The sequence below is a fragment of the Phyllostomus discolor genome, chromosome 2 (assembly GCF_004126475.2).
Source record: "Phyllostomus discolor isolate MPI-MPIP mPhyDis1 chromosome 2, mPhyDis1.pri.v3, whole genome shotgun sequence".
Taxonomy (NCBI): Eukaryota; Metazoa; Chordata; class Mammalia; order Chiroptera; family Phyllostomidae; genus Phyllostomus; species Phyllostomus discolor.
The window spans coordinates 132,097,827-132,120,448 of NC_040904.2; the positions used below are offsets into that span (position 1 = coordinate 132,097,827).

General features: G+C 38.4%; 2 protein-coding genes across 6 annotated transcripts in view; both read left to right on the forward strand.

The window, feature by feature from the left end:
- Positions 1–22,622, forward strand: part of POC1B (POC1 centriolar protein B) — a 101,515-nt gene that overhangs the window by 1,231 nt on the left and 77,662 nt on the right. The window lies entirely within an intron of this gene.
- LOC114512650 (polypeptide N-acetylgalactosaminyltransferase 4) lies at positions 84–5,261 on the forward strand. Its single transcript, XM_028531587.2, has one exon. It carries the CDS (start codon positions 444–446, stop codon positions 2,178–2,180), a length of 1,737 nt encoding a protein of 578 aa, XP_028387388.1. The 5' UTR covers positions 84–443; the 3' UTR covers positions 2,181–5,261.

Sequence of the window (22,622 nt, forward strand, 5' to 3'; positions counted from 1 at the left end):
TCTGAGCCCGAGCGGGCAGGAGCCTGGCCCCCGGTCAGTACGGTACCCAGTCCATCCACCCCGCACAGTCGCCTGTAGGCTGGGGCCTGGCTGGAGAGTTTCACGAACTAACCACCAGGAGGAGCGAGTGGGAAGGGGAGGGCTTTGTCTTCGGCCGGGAGGGTGGGGTGTCGGTGAGAGAGTTTGTGAAAAGTTGAGAGACGTGCAGGAGGAAGTGGGGAGAGAAGAGCTGGGGCTGCGCCGGAGGCGGATGGCAGAGAGGTCTAAGGTGACCCCCGGGAAACCTCTGTGGCGGGAAAGGAGTCGAGGGCCTGCAGAAAAGGAGGGACCGGCTGGGAAGTTCGCGCCTACCTGAGTCGGGGACTCAAGTGTCTGATCCCGCAGTTCTTCCCCCGCGTGGTGACTCTGGTGGCCGCGTCTGCGCCCTAGCTGTGAGGATCCGAATGGCCGTGAGGTGGACCTGGGCAGGCAAAAGCTGCCTGCTGCTGGCGCTTTTAACTGTGGCCTATGTCTTGGTGGAACTCTCAGTCTCTACTTTCCATGCCTCCTCTGGAACTGGCCTTGCCTGGGAGCGGGGGCCAGGGCAGCTCCCAGATCTCCAGAAAAAGGCAGAGGATTTGTCCAGACCGCTGTATGAGAAGCCCCCTGCAAATTCTCATGCACTCGGGGAGTGGGGGAAAGCCAGCAGACTCCAGCTCAACGAGGCTGAACTGAAGCAGCAAGAAGAACTCATTGAGAGATATGCTATTAATATTTACCTCAGTGACAAAATTTCCCTGCACCGCCACATAGAGGATAAAAGAATGTACGAGTGTAAATCCAAGACGTTTAACTATAGGCGACTTCCCACCACCTCTGTTATCATTGCTTTCTATAATGAAGCGTGGTCGACTTTGCTCCGCACCATCCACAGTGTTTTAGAGACTTCTCCTGCAGTCCTTCTGAAGGAGATCATCTTGGTTGATGACTTGAGTGACAGAGTTTATTTGAAGACACAACTTGAAACGTATGTCAGCAATCTGGATAGAGTCCGCTTGATTAGAACAAATAAGCGGGAGGGACTGGTTAGGGCCCGCCTGATTGGGGCCACGTTTGCTACTGGGGATGTTCTCACTTTCCTGGATTGTCACTGTGAGTGTAATTCTGGTTGGTTGGAACCACTTTTGGAAAGAATTGGTGAGGATGAAACAGTAATTATTTGTCCTGTTATAGATACCATAGATTGGAATACTTTTGAATTTTATATGCAGACTGGGGAACCCATGATTGGCGGGTTTGACTGGCGTTTAACGTTCCAGTGGCACTCTGTTCCCAAGCATGAAAGGGATAGGCGGAAATCGAGAATTGACCCAATCAGATCACCCACCATGGCTGGAGGACTGTTTGCTGTCAGCAAGAAATATTTTGAGTACCTTGGAACATACGACACTGGAATGGAAGTGTGGGGAGGTGAAAACCTGGAACTGTCTTTCAGGGTGTGGCAATGTGGAGGTAAACTGGAGATCCACCCGTGTTCCCACGTGGGCCACGTATTCCCTAAGCGGGCTCCCTATGCTCGGCCCAATTTCCTGCAGAACACTGCTCGGGCAGCAGAAGTGTGGATGGATGAGTACAAAGAGCATTTTTACAATCGAAACCCTCCAGCAAGGAAAGAAGCTTATGGTGATATCTCTGAAAGAAAATTACTTCGAGAACGGCTGAATTGCAAGAGCTTTGACTGGTATTTGAAAAATGTGTTTTCAAATTTACATGTTCCAGAGGATAGGCCAGGCTGGCATGGAGCTATTCGTAGTATGGGCATCTCTTCTGAATGTTTAGATTATAATTCTCCTGACAACAACCCTACAGGTGCTAACCTTTCACTATTTGGATGCCATGGTCAAGGAGGCAATCAGTTCTTTGAATATACTTCAAACAAAGAAATCAGGTTTAATTCTGTGACAGAGTTATGTGCAGAGGTTCCTGAGCAAAAAAATCACATAGGAATGCAAAATTGTCCGAAAGATGGGTTCCCTGTGCCAACAAACATTATTTGGCATTTTAAAGAAGATGGAACCATTTTTCATCCGTTCTCAGGACTGTGTCTTAGTGCTTATAGGACACCTGAGGGCCGACCTGATGTTCAAATGAGAACTTGCAATGCTGTAGATAAAAATCAAATCTGGAAGTTTGAGAACTAAAAGAGCACAACAGCACTTTGGTCCCGAGCTGACGATACATTCAGGAAAGTCAAAGAGCCTCAGCGAAGATTGTGTTTTATCAGAAATCACCCAGTGTTCATCTGCGAGGGCTCTGCGTGACCTGTGGTTCGTTTTGGTGTAGAACACTGAAACTGACACACAGAGAGCTGCTGTCCAACAATTCAAAGTGCCTTACTTATGGGTTGTTTTATTTCAGAGCTCTGTCAATATGGTTTCTTCTTCTTAAAGAAGTTGACTGTGAATTGAGATACACATAAAATATTTAAGTGCCAGACTTGATATTAAAGAATGTAAAAGTCCAAGTAAAATAAGATAATTCATGTTGGTGGGTAAGTTCACTGCACATCTCATTGTTTAACAAAACTCATAAATGTGCAGTTTGAGCTGTAACTCTTTTGATTGTACATAGAATTTGAATTTCTTTAGCCAGCACATTAAATTTTAGGTTTTATTTTTTATTCTAATTTTTTAAAAAATCAAATGGAAATCAAAGAAAGTGAATTTTAAGGAGAAAGTCCTGGTTTGGATATGTGTCTAATTAGAAGAGGGCATCAGTTTGTGAATTTGGAGGTCTCGTTAACATTTAGACATCTTAAAAATATATACTCCCATCTGAATACAATGGGGTGTTCTTTACATTCCACGCTTTGTAAACTTGAACTGTTGGACTTAATGATCTATACTGATACCTCTAATCGAGTTTATTTCATAACTTGTCCTGTCTGTGAAGCTTTCTGTGTGTTAGAGCATTTTCTCATTGCACTTCCTTGAGTTATGAATGTATTAGAAAAGGATTCGTTCTGGATACTGCATTTCCTTCCCGTTGTTAATGCTTAATCACTTAAAGTAAATACAATTGAGGTCTCTCTGAAGTTAAACCAACTTTGTTTACTGAAATGTGTGAAACTGAAAGTGGGCCTGGTTTTGCAAAGGCAGAGGAACTCTTCTGTGAGTTCTTGGTGATTAGGGCATTTCAGGAGGCATTAAGAAGACTAGGAAAAAGGCCTGTCGCTGCATTGGTGAATGCTGCCTCTCAGCCTGTTTTCAGCACCCACCACTGAGCCTAGCACTTAGGCAGCTTTCAGGAAGTAGGAGAAGGACTGAATGAATGAATGGTTCAGCCCAGGAATGTGACTTCCGTCAACTCCTTAGATCAGATGACTCAGTCTGGGCCTCAGTGTCCTCATCTGTAACATATGGGTGCCTGATTAGCTCTTGCAGTTCCCGTCCAGTTCTGTAATGTTATGATTATACATTACACCCATCTCAAATTCAGTTATTGTGCAGTCTTTACAACACTTTTTATCTCTTCACTCTTAACGTAGGTAATGTTGTCGAGCAACATTTGGTCCAGTTATGAAGCTGGAAAAGAGAAATGGTTTTAATACTTAAGTGAGCTGAGCTCACCCTGCAGTGGTTTATTTTGGATTGAGTGTAAAGTTGTTGTGGTCAGTGTTTGTATTCATTTCATTTGGCAGTTGTTGAACCAATTTTTATTTTTATCTTTAATCTTTCAAACTGTAAGTAGTCATTTGGGCTAAGGATATAAATATTTCCCAAACTAAATAATTTGAAAAGTAAACATACTTAAACACAAAAGTGTTATTACTGGTTATATTCCAATGTTATAGCCAGAAATCACAAGCTAAATTTAGAATTAAATCTCAATTAGTTCACTTGGGTCTAAGTTTATGAAAAACGCATGCTCCACCAAGAATTGGTTCACAGTACTCATGAAAAGTTGTTTTCAGTGTCTTCTTAATGACCTAAAAAGTAGTGGCTCTGGGATGGCCATTTCAAAACGTAAAATTGCACAGTATCTTGAATAGTTTTTTTGTTTGTTTCTTAAAATGAAAATGTGTTATTAACTTTCTATAACTTATCTGGCAACCTTTCAGTTTATTAAAGCATTGTCCAGATTCCATGTGCAAGGTGCACGACCCTGGCTGTAATTGAAGGAAGGTTTATAACAGTGTCTGAATTTTGCTAAAGGGATGACTAACAACGGATATTTACCTAAAGCCACCCTCTCCCCTAGCTCAGTGTGCCTTTTTTAAATTATTACATTAGCTCTTTTTTAATTTATTATTTTTTTTGTTCTACTTAGCCCTCTATAAAATGGGAGAACTAAAAGTGACATATTCTTAAAGTACTTACTGGAATTATTTTTATTCTAGTACCTTGCTACTCATGTCCAGAGGGAAAGGGAGCATTGAAAAGTAAAGTAGTACTTAATTCTAGTAAGTATTTACTTTTATTCTGAATTTCAGGGTGTGACCCATTAATCTTTTTGGAATAAATTTTAGGCTAGTGCTTTATTTATATCAATAATTTGGAACAATTAGGCTGTTCATTCCTCACAATACTGTAGGTAAGAGATGAATTAGACCTTAATGTTTTCATTCATAGGCATTTCCAATTTAATTCCGAAAACACACTATAAAACTGCAAGCTAAATACATTTAGATGCCTTACTTCTAATTTATTGCCACCAAAGCTCTCTTTTGTGGTGGACAATTAAAAGTTAACCTTTTAAGTTAATTTACATGATCAATAACAGTTTTAGTAAAATATTTGGTAAAAAAGACATTTCAACTTAAAATCATCAGTCACTGTATTGTCTAGTATCCAAGGCTATGAATAGTTTGACTAGCTAAATAGGCATTTTTAAAAGTCATTTCTGTAAAAAAAAAATAAGCTAGTCATCTGCAGGATCTCTATAACTCAAAATAATTTGTTTTGTAAAAGAAAATTTGTATTCATTATATGTTGGCAAATCAGACTTTTCTAGGTTGAAAACAAAAGTTTATTTTTAAGTTGTATAGTCCTAGTTGATTTATGATCTCAGTTTGAAATGATAAAATGGTTAGTTTTGACTTGTCTTTTTGAATTGCTGTTTTAATAATATTTTTAAATAAGCACAAAGAATGTTGAGGTTTGGATTAATCTCTTTTGACTGATGAATTTTCTTCCATGTGATGAGCGATTTCCATCATGTTTTTCTTTTGTTAATGGTATTTGCAATACTAATTAAGACAAAAAAATAAAATGTGTGCCTAATTATTTTTGCAATCGGATTCTGATTATTTTAGTCTATAGGATCACTTTTCCTGTGTATACATTTATTGGTAGTAGCAGAAGTAAATTAAGCTTTTAATTCTTTAACTTATTGGAGAATGCAGACAGTAGAGTATAGAAAAGTCAAGTTTTCTATATTATTTTGCAAGGTGTCATTAACCAGCAGTATTCTGAAGTGGTGTTAGCACTGTTTTGCGTTAACTACTCAAACAAATCTCAGATCCCCAAGATGAATAAGGGATCTCTGGGACCCATTGAGAGCACTATAAAAGAAAGCAAGGGGGCACCTGGACACGTTAGCACTAATTTCACAATCCTGGGCTGAAAAAAAAATGTCTGTCCTATAAACCCTGTAGCCTCACACTCTTTCAACCTGTCTGCATCACTGACCCTCAGTGCAATTCCTGTTCACCAGTAGCATCTCTATTCCTCTTTAATGATTCCTGCCTAACACCCTGCACACCTGCCTTCCCCCAGCCTGACACACTGCCTGAGAATTACTAGTGTGAGGACTCTGTTTTATACGTCAGATGTCTTATAGCCACATTTAAGATATGTATACTATGTATACTTGAGCTAAACATATTTTCACTGATCTTGTTTTTCTTAACAATTTAAAAAGTTGCTATGAATGTGTGTTAAAGTCTTTCTTACTGGTTACTGCAACCTTGTACAAATCATTTCATGTCTCTGTTAGTTTAATGAATATAAAAAAAAACAGGTAAAATCTATAGAGACAGTACATGAGTGGCTTCCAGAGCCTGAGGAAAGGAGGAACAGTACATGACTGCTAACAAGAATGGGTTTTTTTTTGGGTGGAGGTGTGGTGGTGATGAGAATGTTCTGGAATTAGTGACATTTTAGCAACAGTGATGATACAAATCGGACAAAACACTGAATAGTAAACTTGAGAAGGGGGAATTTATAGTATGTGAACTATATTTCAATTAAAAAAAACTTCAGGATAAGAAGGAAGCTGGAGAATTCCATGTGTCTTAGAAAAGATTTTCTTTTCTATGTCCATGTGTGCATACTAGACTTCAAAACAGGCCAGCAATATTTATTATTAGTATTTGAGTCATTGTGTAATTCAGTAGAATAAGAAAGTCAGATATAATGTGAATCTCCCAGCTTAGTATTAGGCTGCCAGTGGAAATCAGTTGGTATTGGGAGTTTTCCCTGCAATTCAGAAAAACTTCAATTAATCTTTTCCAACAGGAGGTAGAGATTATTATAAAAGGTGAATGAGTTCCTGAGGTATATAGTTTGTTCATGGCAGAACTGAAGAGTAGAGAAGTCCATACGACTTACTAATAATCAGGTACTACTTTCCATTTTACATCCACTTTGGCCACTTTCTCAGGCTGGCTTGGGAGAGATGTCTGCTGCAGGCCTGCAGTGTGCTCTGCGGTCCGGTTACCCTCCAAACCCTTTCATTTGCACTTAGCCTAATCCTATTCAGAAAGGGAATGGGAAGTACTCTTTTTATTCAGTACTCCTTTATTTAGTTACTGCTAATGTGTGCCAGATGCTTGTGTGTACAAACGGAACTTAACAAAACAGGTGTGCCAGAGATGGTATGAAGAATTCACAGACCATTGCTAGAGACAGATAATGACAAGAACACACACATTTTACGTAGGTACAACTTGAAACAGGAAAATAATTGAATGCTGTGAAGATAAGAAACAAGGCGCTTTGAGGAATGATAACTGTGCCAACACACTTAAGTTTATGGGGTCAAAGAACACTTCTTTGTGGAAGTTGGATTTAATTCAAGACTTGAAGGAGGAGTTAGGTAGACAAAGACTAGAGAGAGAATAGTATATGTAGAGAATAGCATATGTAAAAAGGATGGGAAAGAGCCCATCCTCAAGCAAGGAAGTAAAAGGCAGCCAGGATGGGTAGAGCATGTACATGCAGAAAGAGAACTTCGGGAGATGAAATTGCAGGGGGAAGCAGAGTCAGCTTGGGGAAGGCCTTGGAGGTAAGGAGGTTATAGTGGGTTAAATGGTGACCCTCCAAAAGATATGCCCATGTCCTAATCCCCTGAACGTGTAAGTGTGACAGTATTTGTAAATACAGATCTTTGCAGATGTAATTAAGGATCTTGAGAATAAATCGTCTAGGATTATCTGGGTGATAAATTTAATGATGGGTGTTCTTATAAGATATACACAAAGTAGATAAGAGAAAGCAATGTGAAGCTGGAGGCAGAGAATTGGAGTGATCTGGGCACAAGCCAAGGAGCTCCTGAAGGCACCAGAAGCTGGAAGAGGCAAGGAATGAAATCTCTTCTAGAGCCTTTAGAGGGAGTGTGGCACTGCCAACACCCTGATTTTAGACTTCCAGTCTCTAGAACTGTCAGAGAGTAAATTTCTGTTTTAAGTCTCCAAGTTTTTGGTAATTTGTTATGGCAGCCATTGGAAACTAAGAGGCCATATTTTAGGATTTTTTTTCTGAAAGGTATGGGAAGTTGCTGAAGGGTTTTAAATAAGGGAATGACATGGTCTTATTTATACCTCAAAAAGATTACTGTGGCTACCATGGGAGATAAAACTATCAGTAGAGAAATCAAGAAATATTACAGTAATATCTGCAGGAGGTGATGGTGGTTCAGACTAGGATGGTGATCTTTAAAGTTAGGAAGTGTCTGGGACAGAGAGAAATTTGGGCGTTACTAACATAGGATGGTATTTAAAGTCATGGGAATAGATCACCTGGGAAGAACTTAGAACAATGAGGGCAGATAGCCTATGTCTGAGTCCTAAAGATATCCAACCTTTAAATCAGAAGAGGAAATACCAAGAGAAATGAAGAGGGAATAGTCAGAAAGATAAGAAGGAAAGCCATTATAGTAGGGTATCACAAAAGCCACAGCCTAGAGTAGGGTAAAAATATTGAAGAGAGGAGAAGATATCAAATAGTCATTAGAGACAGTGGTGGAGGGAACTATTACTGAACTGAGCGCTGCTGGGCAGCGTGGGAGATCCATGTGAAATGAGTGATCATGAATTTACAGTGTTCCCACTCTGGGGATTGTGTTTGACAATTCTCACTGGCACAGAGATAGTCTCAGAAAAAGCAGAATGATTGGGATTTTGCCAGGCTAGCCTGAAGGAAGGAAGGAGAGTCAAGGGATTGTATATACGTGTAGGAGGGGAATTATAAATTGAATAGTTAAAAGAAGTTGGTGAAAAGAGCCTTAAGGGGTCATAGGTCAGAGGATTTGACTTCTGGATGCAGTGGAAGCCACTGAACAAGCAAGCACTAAGGAAGCAAGTTGCCAGAGGATGGTGAGTTTTATTTAGTGATGTGGGAAATGCTCAGGTTCTGTTGGTGATACCCAGGGTGTGACCACAGAATGGGCTGCAGAGGAAGCATGGGAGAAAAGTACTGAGAGGGGTCTTGTTCCCCTTGATCTGAAATGTTCTTCACCTCACTCTTTGCTTGTCTGGCTCTTTCTTGTCCTTCATGCCTCCCCTTAAAAATGCTTCTGGTCACTCCATTTGAAATATTCTGCCCCCACACAAAATTCTCATTATGACTTCCTGCTTTATCTTTCATGTGGTGCTTGTTTCCCTTTTCTCCACTTGAGTATAAGCTCCCATTTAGAGATTTTGCCTACTTTGTTACTTAGTACTTCCCCTGCCCCACCCACAAGGGTTTACCAATCCAGCAAGTGAGGTATCTGTTGAATGAACTAATACCAGGAGTGGGAATGGAGAGAAAGTCTGTCCTGAAGTAGGTGAAGTGTGAAAGAGAAAATGATTGTTTCTTGAAAGGGTTTCAGAATCTTGGTGTCCCCAAGCAGGATCAAGGTTTAAGTAGTTAAGGACAAGGAGGGACTTCCAGAGGAAGATGTGGATATAAGTAAGATCGTCTGGTGGGTGCTCCTCTGGCCGAGTGGTAACTGTTGGGGAGAAGAGAGGGCATGGGTGTCAGGTTCAGCTAAGGGGCTCTCTAGGGCATCATAGGAGTGAGAGTACATGATGATTGGCGACCAGAGGGGCTCAGGCTAAGCATCCAGTCATGATTAGAGGAAAAACAACATGAAGCTTGATGGCTTTATTTTTTTAACTTTTTTTAAAAAAAACTAGGGCTCGCCCTGGCTGGCGTAGCTCAGTGGATTGAGCATGGGCTGGGAACCAAAATGTCCCAGGTTCAATTCCCAGCCAGGGTACATTCCTGGGTTGCAGGCCATAACCCCCAGCAACCGCACATTGATGTTTCTCTCTCTCTCTCTCTCTCTATCTCCCCCTTCCTTCCCTCCCTAAAAATAAATAAATAAAATCTTAAAACAAAAACAACTAGGGCTCATATACAATATTATGTTAGTTTCAGGTATACAACATAGTGATTGGACATTTATGTACCTTACAAAGTGATCACTCGCATACATCTAGTGCCCACCTGACACCATACATAGTATTACAGTATTAATTGACTGTAATCCCTATACTGTACTTTACATGATGAATTTATTCTTTATAGCCTCTTGGAAGGTGGTGGGCTCTTGGGTTTCACAGGGCAGGTTGAGAGGTGATCAGAGGAGAGAGGAGAGATGATGGGAAAAAACAATAACTTGTGAATTGTTGTCGTCCCTTTTTGTGGGTGCAGAAACTGAAAGTTCAGTAACTCTCCTGAAGCCATACAGCAAATGAGCAGCAGCGCCTGGCTACGCCTGGTTTGGAGTCGGACTCTCGAGCCATTGTCTTCTTCATTAGATTCATCAGTCTCTTTCCCAGAGGGCCACACTCAAGCTTATACAGAACATTAGAAGAGCTTAGAAGTATTTTCACATAGAACCTGAGCTGCAATTTAGAAGTTTCCATTTAAAATTATAAAATTTTAACATTGAAGTTCTTTTTTTTCCCCCCACAAAGTTTACCCTGTCATTGACTCAGTCCCCATTTAATGTGTGTGGGTGTTTGTAGAATACATGATTGTAAAAAGCAAGTTAATTTTTCCTTTCTCTAACTAAATAGAGGAGAATTAAAATGGGAGTTTTTAAGTTATTTCCTCACAGTGAAACCATACTAAAAGTTCTCCAGAAATTCTTTTCCCAATATGGTTCTTGATGGCAACCTGTGTAGTAGCTTTTGTTGAAGTTTCTCCTACTGTTACAGTTTTAAAACCTGCTCCCAAGTGCTAAAGTAATGTAGTACTCAGTACCCATTGAGAGGAGTAGCAGAGTGCAATAATTCTCACATTTCTACATATATGAGATTTAACTAAGAAAGTGATGAAAAATTCAGATCCCTGGGTCTCACTCCAAAGAATGTAACCTACTAGAAATATGCATTTTAAGCCCCCCAGTAGTTTTAGTGGAGACAATCCATAAATCCCCATAAATCCATAAATCCTTTCTGAGAAGCACTGGGTTATAGATAAGTGACCAACCTTTGGAGTCTGATAGAACTTGGTTTAAAATAGAGCTCTACTACTTTCCATCTGTGTGACCTTGGGCAATTTACTTAACCTCACTAAGACTGGTTTTCTCATTTGTAAAAAGGATAATGACATCCACCTGCCTTGTTGTGAGGATTAAATAAAAGAATGCTGAAAGGTACTTGGCCCACAACTCAGTAAAGGTTTGTGATGTTACCATTATCAGTCTTCACAGGGATGTGGAATTTGAATGAGTTAAATTAAATTTCTCCAGATTGTCATTACCGAAGATTATTTTTAAAGCTCCTACAGCTTGTTTTAGACCACACTTAAGCTAGCAAGCTGATTAGTGCCCAGCTAGTAGGAAAACATGCTTAATTATTCCCTCATTCAGGGCAAAGAAATTTTAAGTTTGTGCTATCACTTAATTATACTGTTATACCATGCTAGGACAGTATAAACTAATTGTCGAAATATTAGGTAGGGTATTAAAATTTATCTAGTTGTGATTAGAATATTTTTTATTGTGTAACCCTCTTCTGTCTTGGCTTATAGATGTGTATGCCTGGAGATTACATTTTATTTTTTCATTTTAAAAATATTTATAAAGAACTCCTCATAGATTTCCTTAGCAGATTGCCTTGTTTATTTTTCCCTGAAGAAGGCAGGCAGTGTTTTCTTTTGTGACCCAAAGACTAGCCTGAGCCTGGAAATGGAACAGACAGTACGGAATCGTGGTGCCGTCAAACTAGACAGCTGAGATTACTCCTGGTTGGTGGCTTCTACAGTAGGGCATCGTGAGGGTGGGAAATATAGAGAGGGACTTCTGAAATGATTGAAAAATTCAAGAATTTCTATATGAAGTTGATTGAATTATTAGGACTCTCTTGAATATGGAATAAAAAAGCTTGAGAGAGATATAATCCAAATTTATAAAGTTGTGAAAAATACCATATTGTGAACACAGACCTTTTTAGTAAATTCTAAAATGTGTACTCTCTGATTCATCAGTAATTCTTTTGGGAATGTATCATAGTGATATATTTGTACATGTCAGAAATGACACGTACATTACAGCACCCTTTGTAAAAGCTCTGTATACAATCTAAGTAGGGTAGACTGGGTAGACTGGTTCAGTAAATTAAGGTACACAATAGAGTACATGTAGCTACTAAAAAGAATAAGGCAGACTTGCCTCCAGTCATAACAGTAATTGATAACCAAACTTGCCTTCCAGCTAAATCAACTGGAAAACAAAACAGAATATATGAGATAGTAGCTTTCAGGTACCAGTCAACAGAGAGTGCAAAGCTGTGATCATTTCAAGAAGGGAAACACAAGGCGAGCCCTCCTCACCTGGGCTTTCTTCCTAGGGGCACTGGACCTGCTCCACAGCAGAAAAGTGGAGCCTAACAGAGCGACAGCCTGGCTGCACTGAGGCCTCCGAGGTCCTAGTTCTGGCAGTTATGGGGTGGCAGTTTGCATGGCAGGATTCCTGAGAAGCTTTTGCTGAGTGGGGTAACCAGCCACCGAAGTCTGTAGGGGGTTGTAATTTTGACGAAGAGACCAGTGACACATATGCACTTTGAGATTCTGTGAAGTCTAGCAGAGATAGCTTAATCCTGGGCTGGAAGCAGAATGGTGATCCCAGCAACTGTACAGGGCCAGATGTCCCTGTGTCTCTCTGAGACAGAATGGGGAAATCTGGCCGAGCACCACAGGCATGCAGTCGAGACACCAGGAAGGCCAGGCTTTAGGAGTCAGGGCCACACCTGGTATAAAGGGCATGCCCTAACCTAATTTCAAAAATAAGTTAAGAATAAAACCAAGTCTGGCAAGGGAGCCAAACTGAATCCTGAACTCTGGTTAGTAGGATTGCTGTTTGCAGAGGTGTGGGTTAATGATTATCACCGTACAGTTCTACTATTTGTATATTCTAGGTTTGAACAAGAATATATCAAGCATAATGGGAGCCAAGTTTTTGCATGGAGGGAGAGGTATAAACATGAAAAGAGGCAGAGCTTATATGTATTCTATAGTGTTAGAGTGGACTTTGAGTTATCAGAATGAACTCATGGTTTTTCATATCTTTATATCTTTGTCTATATATCTATATAACAGCCTTCTATTTATATCTAATTTCTTAGTTCTGTGCACTGAAATTTCTGTTTATATCTTATTTATTAGTTCTGTTCTCTGATGCACCAGTAGCAATGAGCATAGTCCCCAGATCTTGGTTTCTGAATGCCATTCCCCACTAACAGAAATCAGAGATTCTTTCGGGGAGAGGCCAGTTCCAGGGCTGAGGCAGGGGAAATACATCTTGGAACATTTTTTAATTCCAGAAGTAAGAAAGTACTCAAAGAACGATGGACACATATCAGAAGGTCAGTTTTAAGAGCTCTTCCTAGGCAAATATGGAACTATATGAGTAAAAATAAATAATGGTAACTGGATTACAACCCGAGTAAAATAATCTGAGTCCACACTGATATAAATAAGTAAATGAATAAAAGATAAATGGAGGAAAAGGGAAAGTTTTATTTTATAATAATAAATTAAGAAATTTGTCCTGGCTGGTGTAGCTCAATGGATTGAGCTCGGGCTGTAAACCAAAGGGTCACCAGTTCAATTCCCAATCAGTACACATGCCTGGGTTGTGGGCCAGGTCCCCAGTAGAGGGGGTGTACAGGAGGCAACCACACATTGATGTTTCTCTCCCTCTCTTTCTCCTTCCATTCCCCTCTGTCTAAAAATAAATAAATAAAATCTTTAAAAAAAAAGAAATTTAATGTTAGTTCATTAAATAATTTAATTACTAATTAATGTAATTTCTAATTAGTAAATTATAGAAATAATGATGAGTTGGAAAATCATTAGAGGATGCTAAAAATTAGTGTGTGATAGTTTCTTAAGGAAAAGGATATTGATATAGTCTTAAAGCATCTCCCCACAAACTACTTACTAATTACAAAGGGGAAATAGACAAACTTTACAAGGCAAAACCCACCTAAACCAAGTGATCAAAGTGAATCTCACCAATACTGGGACAGACATGCATCCTAATATGATGCACTGATAGGAACACAACATAAATTTGATGTATTCCTTATAAAATTATACCCTGAATCTAACACCCAAGGTAATATGAGGGGGAAGGGGGATTGTTACACATACTACAGAAATAACAGACCAGCAATCTTCAAAAATATCAAGGTCAGTAAAGAGAAAGAATAACCTAGGAGATCTTTCTAGTTCACAGGAGATTACACATACATAGCAATTAGTGCAATGCATATTCTGGCTCTTCTCATGGACTGGGGAAAATAGCTGTAATTGACAAAACCCGTGTATGAACTGTAGATAATAAGAATATATTAAATAGTACTTAATTTCCTGACTTCGTTAACTTTACTATGGTTTATGTCAGTGAATATCCTTGGTAAATACATACTGAAGTATTTGGTAGTTAAAAGACATGTTTCTAATGTTGTTTCAATTAGATAAGAAAAGATATACATATGTAAACTGTTTATATAGAGAGAGAATGATAAAACAAATGGACAAAATGTCAACAAGAGCAAAATCTAAAGTAGAGAATATAAGGGCATTTTTTATTATTGGGATACATTGGTCAATAAATTATATAAATTTCTTGTACTACATTGTAAATTGTACTGTATTCTGACAATTGTATTGTCAGAATAAAAATTTATCAAAATTAGGGGGGAAATAAGGCAGCTCTATGCACTAATAAAGCATGATTTGCAATCTATTATATGCTAAGTGGACTGGGCAATAGGAGGATGGAGCTGCAAAACCCAGAATGGTGGGAGTAGCATGTCACTGTTTGTATAAAATATACAAGTCAATTGACACACTTGTTTAAGCACACAGGAGGATTTGCAAGAAAATGGTTAACACTGGTTGCCTCTAGGGAAGGGATCAGGAGCCAGGGCTGGAATGAGATTTTGGTAAATACTCTTTAGTAATATCAGAAATCTATATCCTGTACATTAACATTTGAAAAGTTAATTTAACAACAATTGCAAAAACTGGAGGCAGTACCATTTTTTTCCCCAGATTAAAGGTATTCCTGGCAGAGCAGACCTCTAGGTAGGTAGTTGATCTTGGTTAAATTAACGAGAGAGCTCAGGTTGACTAAAGAACATTATTGCTACTTAGGGCAACATTGTAACTGCTGGCCTTTTGGCCGTTGTGGAGAGTAAACATGCTTTCCATTAGTATATCCCTGTGTTACCTTCAGAGACAAAGCACTGTTCCAGGTGAGCATGGGCTCTGTTCTTTTCTTTTGTCCTAATGTGGATTTCTGGAAACAATGAATTATTTGTTATAGAAAATAAATGGTTTTTTAAATGGGTAAATATACCACTTAATCTTTTCTCTTAACTTCCCTCCTCCCCCATGACATTTTATCTCAAAATAGACCAGTCAGATGACCAATGGTGTGGCTTTGACATTTTAAGTTATGAAGCAGTGTTTATAGAAGGTGTGGTTCAATGGGCATGTATGAAAGCAAATTCCAAGTTGACACTGTACAGCACTGACAGCGACAGTCGAATACCTTTCATCATTGTGGCATTGGAGTTTGATGGGCAGAGGCTAAGAAAGTAAGGAGGAAAATTCACTGTTGGTTTTAACAGTTTTAATAAAAATACATTCATGGAGTTTTTATAGATTGTTGGTCTTTTTTCCTGAAATTTGCAAGAAAATGTAGAGTGTACCCTGGGCTGCACAGTTCTGATTGGGACATCTCTGCTTCTGGTGTTTCATCACTAGTAGGCCTCTGAAATGCCACCTGACCCTCAGGTGAGGCCGTCTAGGTCCTTCATCCTGCTCTCTCTCACTTCTCCTCAGCAGGCCTCATGCTGGTAATAGCAAGTATTGCTTTAATGTGGGTATGGATCAATTCTAAAGTTATGTTCTGAACATCCACTCTAGGTCCAGTGCCCTTTTCCTCTTCTGACAAAGGACCCCCACATTTGCATTTTACCTAAGGCCCCACACATTATATAGAGGGTCCTGGTCAGGCCTGATCTTACTAAATCTAGTCGAAGCATTTGACACAGCTCATCACCCTGTTGGAGTACTTCCTGAACTTCTGGACGCCACAGTCTCCTCACCCTCTCCTACTTCATTTATGGCTCCTTCCTTTGCTCTTCTCTCCAGGGTGAGTGCTTACTTCCTGAGTGTTCACAATTGCTCCCAGCCTTTAATATATTTTCTAGACTGCTGCTGCTGCTAACAGTAACAGAAACTCTAGCAATAATGGTGACATGGGAGTGTTTTCTATGTGCCAGACATGAATTACAAGTATAATTTCACTTATTACTTTAAATACCTCATTATGCAGATGGAGCCCCAGTCATAGAGAGGGTGGGTAACTTACCCAGGAGCACACAACTGGCAAGCCAGGATTTCAATCAGGAAGTTGAATTCTATACTTTGCTTTGTAAACCACTATACCATACAGTTAAAACTGCTTCCTGAGCTCCAGGTGAGTATGTCCAGCACCCTGCTTGGCATTTTAACTTGTATGTCAAATGGACATCTTAAACTGTATATTCTAAAAAGACTCTTGTATATTCTAAAAAGACTCTTGAATTCCCACCCCATTCTACCTCACTCGTACCCTTCTTCTCTTATGGTCTTTCCAATTTCATTGAATGGTGCTGAAATTCACCTGGGTGCCCAGGCCAAAAGCCAGCAGCTTTGCCTCCTCGCTTCTCTCCCTCAGGTGTAATCCATCAGCACACCCCCAAGGCTTCACCTTTACCACACACCTTGCCCTTCCTCAGCCTCTAGGCTAGTCCAGACCACCACTTTCCCCTGACTACTTTGTGGCAATAGCCTCCTCATGGATTTCCTTTTTCAATTTTGCCCCCTCTTCCCAACACCTTTCTCCACACAACAGCCAGAATTATATTTTTTTCTAAATGCTTTATTGAAGTATAAGATATATACCAAAATTGGACAACTTGGTGAATCTTAGCGCGATATGTCCAGCATAACCAACGCCCAGAGCAAGAGACACAATGTTACCAGTACCCCCTTGGTGCTCCCTTCCCGCTGCTGTCCTCCCTCCCTGCCACTCAGATCCTCTTTGTGCCAACTTCTGACTCCATAAATGAGCTCACTACTTGCACTTCATATAAATGAACTTCAGTATCATACTGAAGTATCAGTATGAAGATACTACTTCATACTGATATAGTATCAGTATGCCACAATTTAAATACCCATTTTACTTTGATGGATATTTGGGTTTCTATTTTCAGTCTGTTTTAATAGTACCGCCACAAACATTATTGTACACATTTTGCTAAACATACATAAGAATTTCTGTCAGGTATGTATCTAGGAGTGGAATTGCTGAATCAGATGGCAAGTGTATATTCAGCTTTAGTAGACATTTCAAAAACAATTTTTCTAAGTGGCTATAACCACCAGCATTATTTGAGAGTTCCAGTTGTTCACATCCTCACCAAGATTTGGTATGGTTTCTCTTTTAAATTATAGCCTTTTTGGTGAGTGTTTAGTAATATCTCACTATGGTTTTAATTTGCATTTTTCTGGTTACTAACGGAATTGAGTACCTTTTCATGTTTATGGGTCATTTGGATATCCTGTTTAATGAAGTGCCTATTTAAGCACTTTGCCTAGTTTCCTGCCCTTCCTAATTGATTCATAGGAATCTTTATAGATTCTTTGTTATATGTTGGATGTATGTATCTTTTTCCATGCTTTGGCTTGCCTTTTCAGTTACTTAGCAGTTTTCTTCTATGAGCAAAATTTGTTAGTTTAGTGTAGTAAGAATTATTACTTGTTTACTTTAGTAGTTTAGTAATGTTCATGTCATTTAAGGAATCTTTGCCTATCCCTATGGCATGAAGATATTCTTCTATGTTCTCACCTAAAAGCTTATTGTTTTACCTGTCATATTTAGACCTACAATCCATATGGAACTTTGTATGTGTGTATAGCATAAAATGTAAGAGTCGAGTTACTTTTTTAAAGTTTTTCCTTTCTTTTTTTCTTTTATTTGTTTTTTACAGTTGTTCCAATTTTTTGCACCTTTGCCCTCCTACACTCAACCCACCCCTCAGTTCCTCAGTCAGTCCCCACTCCATTGTCCACGGCCAGGTGTCATTCCTGCTTGTCCTTTGGATAATCCTTTTTTCCCTTCCTTCCACTATTTCCCTCCACCCTCCTCCTTTCTTAGAGCTGTCAGTCTCTTCTATGTTTCCATGTCCCTGGTTCCATTTTGCTCATTAGTTAATTTTGTTCATTAGATTCCACGTATAAGTGAGATCACAGGGTGCTTGTTTTTCACCAGCTAGCTTATTTCACTTAGCATAATAGTCTCCAGTTCTGTCCATGCTGTTGCAAAAGGTAGGAATTTCTTTTTTCTGCTCTGTATAAGAAGGTGGTCTAGTAGTTTCATTTTTCTGCACATATCTGTCCAATTTTCCCAGTACCACTTATTAAATAAAATGTCTTTAGCCCATTGCATATGCTTGCTTCCTCTGTTGAATATTAATTGACTACTATGGTCTGTATTTATTTCTGGTCTCTCTATTCTGTTCCATTTATCTGTGTGTCTGTTTTTATGCCAGTACCATGCTCTTTTGATTACTATGGCCTTATAGTATAGTTTCATATTAGTAGCATGATTCCTCCAACTTTTTGTTCTTTCTCAGAATCACTGTTGTTATGTGGCGCCTTTTGTGGTTCCACATAAACTTTTGAAATATTTGTTCTAGTTCTTTGAAGTACATCATTGGAATCTTGATTGGAATTGTATTGAATTTATAGATTGCATTGGGTATATGGGTATATTGCATTTTAATGATGTTAATTCTTCCTATCTATGAACACGGTATGTGCTTCCTCTTAGTTGTACTTTCTTCAGTTTCTTTCTTCAGTGTCTTATAATTTTGTAAGTACAGGTCCTTTACATCCTTGGTTAGGTTTATTCCTAGGTGTTTTATTTCTTTTGTAGCAAGTATGAATGGTATTATTTTCTTAATTTCCCTTTCTGATAGTTCATTATTGACATATAAAAATTCAACAGATTTCCCTGATATTAATTTTGTATCCTGCTACTTTGCTGAATGTATTTATCACTTCTAATAGTTTCTTAGTGGAATCTTGGGGTTTCCTATGTACAATATAATGTCATCTGCAAATAATGCCAATTTTACTTCTTCCTTTCCAGTTTGGAAGCCTTTTATTTCTTCCTCTTGTGTAAATGCTGTGGCTAGGACTTTCAGTATAAGGGAAGTGAAAGTGGACATCCCTATCTTGTTCCTGATCATAAGGAGAACACTTGTAATTTTTGCCCATTGAATATGATGCTGGCAGTGAGTTTGTTGTGTATGGCCTTTATTATGTTTAGGTATGTTCTCATCACACTTTGCTGAGAGTTTTTATCATAACGGGGTGCTGGATTTTATCATATGCTTTTTTGCATATATTGATATGATCATGGGTTTTTTAATCCTTTATTTTGTTTATGTGGTGAATCATATTTATAGATGTATGAATATTGTACCAACATTGCATTACTGGAATAAATTCCACTTGATCATGCTGTATGATCTTTTTAATGCATTGCTGTATTTAGTTTGCCAATATTTTGTTCAAGATTTTAGTGTCAATGTTCAACAGGGGTACTGGCCTATAATTTTCTCTTTTTGCAGTGTCTTTATCTGGTTTCGTAATTAGGATTATGCTGGCCTTGTAAAATGAGTTTGGGAGCCTTTCCTCCTCTTGAATTTTATGAAATAGTTTGTGAAGAAGAGGTGTTAGTTCTTGGAATGTGGTAAAATTCACCTGTGAAGCCATTCGGTCCAGGGCTTTTGTTTGTCGGGAGTTTTTTTTTTTATCACAGCTTCAGTTTCACTGGATGTAATCTGTCTATTCAGACTCTCCGATTCTTCCTGATTTAGTTTTGGAAGATTGTATGTTTCTAGGAATTTATTCATTTCGTCCAGGTTGTACAGTTTGTTGGCATATAACTGTTTGTAATATTCTCTTACAATCCTTTGTATTTCTTTGGTGTCAGCTGTTATTTCTCCTATTTCATTTCTGATTTTATTTAATTGGGTCCTTTCTCTTCTTTATCTTGATGAGTCTGGTTAAATGTTTGTCAATCTTGTGTATCTTTTCCAAGAACGAGCTTGTGGATGGTGTCATTGCTCTTTTTTATCATTTTTTAGACTCTATTTTGTTTGTTTATTCTCTGATCTTTATTATTTCCTTCCTACTACTTACTTTGGACTTTGTTGTTCTTTTTCAAGTTCCTTTACATGTAAAATTAGATTGTTTTTGAGCCTTTTCTTGTTTTTTGAGATAGGCCTGTAAGGCCATGAATTTCCCTCTTAAGATTGCTTTCTCATTGTCCCACAGATTTGGGACAGTTAGGTCCTCATTTTCACTTGTTTCAAGGGATCTTTTGATTTCTTCCTTGATCTTGTTGTTGATCCAATCATTGCTGAATAACATATTATTTACCCTTCATGTCATTATGTGTTTGTCAGTGTTCTTCTTGTGATTAATTTCTAGTTCATTACATTGTGGTCAGAGAAGATACTTGATATGATTTCAGTCTTCTTAAATTTCTTGAGATGTGTTTTGTGTCCTAACATGTGGGCTATCTTAGAAAATGTTCGATGTCCACTTGCAAAGTATATTCTGCTGTTTTGGGGTGAAATGCTCTGAATATAGCAATTAAATCTGTTTGATCTCGTGTGTTGTTTAATGCTGCTGTCTCCTTGTTGACTTTCTGTCTGGAAGATCCACCCATTGAAGTCAATGGGATATTAAAATCCCCAACTATTACTGTATTTCTGTCAGTCTCTCCCTTTATGTTCATCAAGATTTGCTTCACATATTTAGGTGCTCCTATGTTGGGTGCGTAAATGTTTACTAGGGTTGTATCCTCTTATTAGGTTGTTCCCTTTAACATTGTGTAGTGTCCTTCTTCATCTCTTACTACAGCCTTGGTTTTGAAGTCTATCTTGTTGGATATAAGTACTGCTATCCCAGCTTTTTTTCCCCTTTCCATTTGCGTGAAATGCCCTTTTCTATCTTTTTACTTTTAGTCTGTATATAACTTTCAATCTGAGATGGGTCTCTTGGAGGCAGTATATATATATATATATATATATATATACACACACACACACACAAGATGGACAAGATATATATATATCTTGTTTTCTTATCCATTCAGCTACCCTATATCTTTTGGTTGTAGTATTTATGCCATTTACACTTAAGGTGATTATTGATAGACACATATTTAATGTCATTTAATTGTTAGACTATTTTCTCTTTTTTTCTTTCTATTTTTCTTCTCTTTAAAGCAAGCCTTTTTACATTTGTTGCAGCACTTGTTTGGTTTTAATAAACTCCTTTAGCTATTTCTTGTCTTAGAAGCACCTTATTTCTCCTTTGACTTGAAATGATTTTACCCAGTTTTGCTTGGTAAAGTAGCATTGGTTGTAGGTCCTTGACTTTCATCACCTTGAATATTTCACACCACTCCCTTCTGGCCTGAAATATTTCTGTGACAATCTAATTTATGTTCCCTTGTATGTAACTATCTGCTTTTCTTTTGCAGCTTTTAGGATTCTCTCCTTGTCTTTAAGCCTTGTCATTTTAATTACGATGTGTCTCTGTATAGGCCTCTTTGGGTCAAACTTGTTTGGGACTCTGAGCTTCCTGGACTTGTGTGTCTTTTTCCTTCACCAGATTAGGGCAGTTTTCAGCCATTATTTCTTCAAATAGGTTTTAAATGAATATCCAGCTGACCTGACATCAGTTTTTGAAAAGACCATCTTTATCTCATTGTCAGAGAGGCAGTTTTCTTAAATCAGCCTGAGATTCACCTGCTTAAAATCCTTCAGTGGTTTCCCATTGCTTTTAGAATAAATATACACCTATTACCATGGCTCCTTGGCTGGCATCTGCTTGTTTCTCTGCTTCCATCTCACTGTCCCCTTTCTCCTTTCCACTGTGGACACCATGGCCTCCTTACTGTCCCTTGGTCATCAAGTACTTTATTGTGTCAGGCCCCTGCTTGTGGGGTTTCTTCTGCCCAGAGTGCTCATTCTGCGTATCTCAGCCTGCATCACTCTTCATGTTACTCAAATGTCTACTGAAATGACCTTTGGAAGTACTACTACACACTCCATATAACATTAAGAATTAATAATATGTAAAAGTCCTTTGAACATGTATGACATTACTAATGATCTTTCTCCCCTATGGTATTGTGATTCCCTCAGGTAAAGGATTGTGTCCTATTTTCCTTTCTTAGATCTTATTTGCAACATAATACATTAGAATACAAATCAGGCCCTAAGTATAAAGCATATGATAATTCATTATTTTCCCTATTTTGTCTACATTTGCCACAGATAATTCATATCCTGATATAAATATTTAATGATTTGATAAGCTGTGGTGGAACATCAACTCTTTGTACTTTTAAAAAAGAGAGTAGTATACAGCATTATAGTTTGAAACTTACAAATGTGCTTTAACTGTTTTACATGGAAACAATGCATAGGCTAAGTAAGCCCAAATGAATTTTATCTAGGGCTAAAGAGTTTGCACATTTTTCAGGGTATTACATATCTCATCTAGCAGTAACACTGAGTGCATTTCATTTTTAAAGTTACATTTTTTTTCTAAGCATTCTACAGTCAATGATTCACATTGACCTGGTTCCTATTATTTGGAGCTATTTGGGGGGCTACATGCATATGTAAATTTGGATTTGGAGGCAAGAGCTAGACCAAGCTTTCATTTATTTGTTCATTCTTCATCCAAAGCATTTAATTCCCTTATTGATTACATTTGTTTTCCTTTTCCTAAAGCTTTAAGCTAATGTCTGACATACATAATTCTTTTATTAATTGT

Bases quoted from the DNA above. Each gene is read 5' to 3' on its own strand.
- LOC114512650 (XM_028531587.2), top strand. From the start codon at position 444: ATGGCCGTGAGGTGGACCTGGGCAGGCAAAAGCTGCCTGCTGCTGGCG.